This window comes from Arachis hypogaea, chromosome 10 (assembly GCF_003086295.3).
Source record: "Arachis hypogaea cultivar Tifrunner chromosome 10, arahy.Tifrunner.gnm2.J5K5, whole genome shotgun sequence".
Lineage (NCBI taxonomy): Eukaryota > Viridiplantae > Streptophyta > Magnoliopsida > Fabales > Fabaceae > Arachis > Arachis hypogaea.
In genome coordinates, this window is record NC_092045.1 from 50,470,720 (window position 1) to 50,476,928 (window position 6,209).

Below are 6,209 nucleotides of genomic sequence, written 5' to 3' on the forward strand. Positions count from 1 at the left end.
AATTATTTCAACAAAAATTAAATCTTTTAGGATGCAAAATAGTTACTCGGTTTGGAATTTCATATTAGAATGGAAACAAGGAAGAGTGCAACCTCTAAGATTCCCAGATTAAGAAATTTAAAGTTTTAAACAATAAAAAGAAATAGCGACTGAAAATTTTATCTAAGCTAAAAATAATTGTGAATTGTAGGTAGAAAAGTAAAACGATGTCGTAAAGACGTAAACTACCATCTTCACAAGTCTCCAGTATACTTGCCAGGCAATCCTCACTTGACACTGAAACAGGAGAAAAGGGAGTTCCGTAAATTTTCCCGCCCATTTTTCATACTCCAAACAATGGCTCCAAAATCGGATAGCGCGGAAGGTAAATCCATCACCGGCGCCGCCACTTCCTCCACCCTTTCTCTCTTCGATTGTTAGATTCAGATTGAAGCTCTCTATTCTCTGTTTTCCCCTTTCTGTTATCAGCTTTTGCTTTAGCGATTTCCTTTTCTGAACTGAACATTTCATCTATTTTATTTATTTATTTGTGCTTTCGTTTAATTCGCAGCGATCGTGTTGAACTTCGTGAATGAGGTAACCTATGTTGTAGTCATATACTTTTGATGCTAAATGGTTGTTTGCGCTTGTTCTTCACAAGTAATGTCTTCTTCGAACAGTAGCGTTCATGAATCGTCCTCACTTTCTTTTTAATCAATTTCTATTATTATTCTTTTGCCAGTTTAGTTTCTATGCGTTAAAAAAGTTAGCATACGGTTATGAACTATATACTTTAGCTTATATTGATAAGTGTCTTTGGTGAAATTCATTGAGGTTTCCATATTTTGCTTATGGTCTTTTCAGTTTCTTTGCCACCAAAGTAATTGAAAACAGCACACTTTTCTGAGCTGAATAATTTAACTTATGTTGATTTGGGTCTTTGGAAAATTCGTTTATTTTCTGGGTTTTTTTTTTTTCACTTTGTTTTCTCAGCAAAATAGGCCTTTGAATGCTCAAAATGTGGCGGATGCTCTGCAAAAGTTCAACCTCAAGAAGGCAGCCATACAGAAAGCACTGGACAATCTTGCTGATGGTGGCCGTATTTCTTTCAAGGAGTATGGCAAGCAGAAGATATACCTTGCCCGGCAGGATCAGTTCAACATCCTGAACAGTGAAGAGCTTAATCAGATGAAAGAACAGAATGCCAAACTGCAAAAGCAGCTTGAAGAACAGAAAAAGACTATTAATGAGGTTGAAGCAGGTACACTGAATTATGTGATCATCAAACCATCGCATTGATTAATGTTATCAAAAACCTTGTTGTTGACAGTTTTCATCAATTTGAGATTTTAAAAAAGCTCCTTTTGAATCCTGAAATTTATGAATGTAACTTGTAACTGCAGAGATTAAATCATTGCAGTCAAATTTAACACTGGAACAGATCTGTGGTAGAGAAGCAGATCTGAGGATGGAGGTAGCTAGTGTGCATGTTTAGTGCTGAATTTCATTGTTGATAAAAGAATTTGCAATTGTGCAGATTTTGACTATGATTGTTTCCATCTCTGGCTTCTGCTTCAGGTTCAAGAAATGGAGAACAAGTTGACTAAGCTACGCGGAGGTGTTACCCTGGTGAGTCCTGAAGAACGCATGGCTGTGGAGACCATGTTATCAGAGAAAATAAGTCAGTGGAGAAAGCGTAAAAGAATGTTCAAGGATATATGGGACACTCTTACTGAGAATTCACCTAAGGATCCCAAGGAATTAAGGGTATTGTTTTGGGTCATCATGATCACGGATTTTGTTTTATTTTATGTATCTGTTCTAATACTGATACATGTTTGTACTTGGCAGGAGGAGCTTGGGATAGAATATGATGAAGATGTTGGAGTGAGTTTGCAATCATACAATGACCTTATCCAACAAGGAAAGAAAAGGCCAAGGGGTTACTGATATATTTATAGGGACGGAGTCTCAGATGTCTGCTCTTCCTAATAAACAATTAGGTGTGTATATTCCTTGGGGTTCTGACCTCCCTGAACATGTTTGAAAATTATGTTCCCTATGTAATTGTCTTACAATTCAGACCTAGTTGTTGCCTTTGTTCCCTAGTGAATTTACAAGCATGGCTCACTGCAATGTTATTGTTTATATCTTTTTAGGCATTAACATCAGTTGCATTTGACAGAAATATAGCATGCTTCACTAATGTACATGTTTCAAGGTCATATAAAATTATCAATATGAAGCATTTTCCTACTTGATTTCAGCATCATTTCTGCTGATGAATCACTATTCACATCTAATAGATTCCAAGAATAACTCTTAAGCACGATGTTAAGATTCTTACAATTGCTTTGCCATGTATGACAGATTCTGTTTAAATTGAACAATTCTAAGCTAGAAAATACCATAATGGTTAACAATGAGTTTAATCTATATTAACTTGACATAGCCCATACAATATTAATTATGAATGGCAACCTCAGTTAGAAGTCTCTTAAGATCATCTGTTTTTTTTTTTTTCTGCCATCATATGTATTGTCAAATATCATTCTGTTTCTTATGCAAATGTCCACAGGGTGCCTATTTCTATGACACTGTTGCAACAACTGCAGATGATTTCATTCATTTTTATTCCACCTAAATAAACTAATTTTACAAGTTACAACACTGCAAATCCAAAACAATATCTTGATAATAAAAAAATAAAAAATATTGAATCCATAATTACACGCTTAGATAAGCTACTAGCAAAACTCACATCCAAAATGCAGTATGGAAAGCAACATACATTCATTTTCAATAGCAACTTGTACTTGTCTACTCATCTAGTCCTCACAGAAATTGGCCTCTTCTCCAAATCCAACTGAGGTCCACTCTGCATCTTGGTTCTTGTCACTTTTTTATTAGATTCATGTTTCTGAGAGCCTGATTCAACTGCCTTACCCTTAGTATATTTTGGAGATATCGGCATAGAATATTGATTTATGTTCATTTTATTATTGGTGTCGTCATCACTTTCATCAAAAACTACTTCCTTATTTAAAATATCAGCTGACACCTTCAAAATCTCATCAATTGAATTGGAACCTAAACTGTCTTTTGGTTTCTCTAACCTGTTTATATTCTTGTTATCTCCTAGAGTTTCATTAAAGATTTCTGTCTCTTCCAGTTGAGGTTTATGTCCATGAGAAAATTTTCTCGGTTTGGGGCTTGAAGTGTTATGATCATCAGGATCATGGGGTTCAGATCGGGAGAGTTCCACAGCTGCCCTTGCGGCAGCTTCTGCAAATGCTGCTGACTCAAAAGCTGCTTGTGCTGCATCAGCTACATCCTTGTACTTTTTCCTTGCCTTAAATGAATTGGATAACTCCTCATCTTTTCCTCTGTTAGGGAAATTATGAAAAATCTCTTCCCCTATCCCGTGCTTGTTCTGGTTTTGATTTTCCGCATTGAATTGCTCCTGCATATATCCCATCAGATACCATTATTTGTTGTCTAGAAAAAACTATATTGCTTCCTTTGGTTTTATATTTACCTCAACCGAAACAGAGGAAAATTCTTCAAGTTGCAGAATAATATTGTTCTCAGAAGCAATGTCTTTGAGTTGCTTCATTCTGCTTTCCAAGCTTGGCATCCTTGTTGACAGCTTTTGTACCATCTATAAGTAGCCACATAAAAAAATGATGGATACAGAAAAGAAAAATTACTCAGAAAACTAATGTGATTTATTAGCATTTGGTATGCAGTTATAAATCAAGCTAGTGTCTAAAGCAGCCATAACAAAATAATGGGAAGATGACAATCTGAGACTTGATAAAATAACTGATTATCATATAAGACACGTACCTGAGGATGGACTCCACAATTGTTCCTTAACTCAATAGCACGTGAAGCAAACTCTTTGCCAAACCGAGATGTCAAAACTGCACGAATCTCTTGTATCTCTGGAAAATCTCCACATAGAGTAACCCGGATGCTACCTCCTTCAGTTCCTCAGGACATTCCCTATAAAAAGAACAAAACACAGCTCGTGAATTTAATAAGTAAACAAAAATAATTCATCAAGTAAAATTGCAAATTATGAAGTGTAGAGTAATAAATTTAACCTCTCTTGTTCAATGAGATGGATCCTTTCGATCACAAGGTTGCAATATCCTTCAATCTTGTCGTACACATCCAACATATTTTGCTCCTTGATAACATGCTCAACCTATGAGAAGAAAAATGATCAAAATATGACTTTTATAAAACAGTTAATAATATTATACATGTAAACTTACTCGAAGCAAAGCTCGTTCATGGTGGTCGAGTTGGAGGAGTTGAAGGACATCGCAACGGGCTTGTTTAAGGCGAACCTGGCGCTGGTTCTTGAGCACAGCAATGCGTGAAATGGCTAACGTTATGATAGGCCTGAACTTTGCAGCCTTGAAAGTTCTTCCAAGCAGAGCATCGAGCTTCTTACCCATCTTACAGTAGAGGAGGAGCGGAGTAAATAATTTCAACTATGGCAGGCACCAACCTCTGGAAACACGCAAACTTGAGGGCGTTCATGCCAGTTATAGAGAATGGATCTTTTAAACGCTAGTTTAAGAATGAACCAGAGGACCAGTCGGCAAGTAACTAATTCGTCATTCAATTATTTATTTATTATATTTATTTTTTGTTGCATACATAACTTTACTTATTTATTTATTAGAGATGAGGTAAAACCGTAAAACCTTAAATGTACATTTTTCATTTTTTAAATGTGTTGTTTAGTTTTTCACGTTTCATTTTAAATATGTTTAATAAAAATACTACGTATATATAAAAAATTAGTCACTAATTAGTTATCATATATTTATATATATGTATTATTTATTTTTATGTATATTTTAAATTTTAATATATATTTTATATAAATTACTAATTTGGTGGTCAATTTTTTGTGCACCCATATATAATTGTAATTTTAAACTTTAGAATTTTTCGGAAAAAAAATTTAGAAACAAAAATCAAAGAGAAAACGAAATTTTATTATGTTTCATTTTTATCTTCACAAAATTTAAAACTAAAATATTAAAAATAAAAACAAAACATTTTTCAAATCAAATCTACTTTTAAATTCTTGTGTTCCATTTTAGTACAGATCACACCAATGCTTTATCCTTTAGTGTGACTCATATTTCAAGTTTTCAACAACTAAGCGTGTTTTATAAATGATACCACATTAATATATATCGCAAAACCTATTGATAGCCAATTCGTATATTTAGTAGTTCTCGTAATGTCCTAAAAATACAAATCACTTTATATTTAAAATTGAGTAAATGTTCAAGTCAAATTAGTTCTTTAAATTTTTATTTAATTAAATTAATGTCCAAAATTTTACAAATCAATCAATTTTTTCTCTGTCCGATTTTTTTTTTGTTTAAACTCTATTTTTCACTCATTTATAGAGATTTTCTTTCGGGTTGTAGCAATTTTGAACTCCCTACTCAACACTCTATAGCCAATAAAATCCCAACTCGTTTTTTTTTTGCGCGCAAATAAGTCTCTATATTGTATCATTTTGTTGTACTGAGTTAAGCATAATGAAATGCATTCAATAATTTCTAAATGGTTCATTTGCTATTATGGTCATTTGGGCTTTCTTAGCAAAGAAGAAAGGAAGGATTGGGAACAATGGAACCAAGAGGCAACCTACTCTAGATGGCTATTACGCGGTTGGTAACATTTCGAGGAAAAGAACATGAAGTGTGGCGTCTGAGTCGCCATGCACCTTCAAAGAAGGTTCTGTTCATAATATGAACGAGTTGAATGAAGAAAGGAACGAGGGACATAAATGAAAAAGCAAATCCTTTGTTTAACAAGTAATCATGGTTTTGGTACGACTATTTCAGGAGAGGCATCAGACGCAAACCCCGCACAGTTAGGTCCACGTCCATTTCATTATGCGTAAGCACGATACTTAAGTTCAACAATTATTGTTGACCCCCAAAAACACCAAAGTTCGACAATTATTGATACTTTTATTCTTTTAAACTTGTTTCTTTTTCCTTAATATATGATTTTTGTCTTTATATTATCAACGTGTTATATCTTGATTTTAAGTTTTATAAACAAAAAGATTTGTGTTTGGTCCCTTGTTCTTATATAGTATTAACAAGTTTCAGAGTAAGTTTGGTAAAACTTATCAATAAGTTTTAAAAAAAAAATAAATAAATAAGGAAGCTCAACACAATAAA

The 6,209-nt window shown here is 33.8% G+C and overlaps 1 protein-coding gene and 1 pseudogene across 1 annotated transcript; one reads left to right on the forward strand and one right to left on the reverse strand.

The window, feature by feature from the left end:
- Positions 1 to 226: 226 nt before the first annotated feature.
- LOC112715604 (homologous-pairing protein 2 homolog) lies at positions 227 to 2,245 on the forward strand. The gene is made up of 6 exons (XM_025767373.3): positions 227 to 364; positions 551 to 576; positions 973 to 1,240; positions 1,383 to 1,453; positions 1,558 to 1,746; positions 1,831 to 2,245. The coding sequence occupies exons 1-6, from the start codon at positions 337 to 339 to the stop codon at positions 1,927 to 1,929; spliced, it is 681 nt and encodes a 226-aa protein (XP_025623158.1). The 5' UTR covers positions 227 to 336; the 3' UTR covers positions 1,930 to 2,245.
- Positions 2,246 to 2,589: 344 nt separating this feature from the next.
- On the reverse strand, positions 2,590 to 5,098 carry LOC112715603 (uncharacterized; annotated as a pseudogene).
- Positions 5,099 to 6,209: the final 1,111 nt, after the last annotated feature.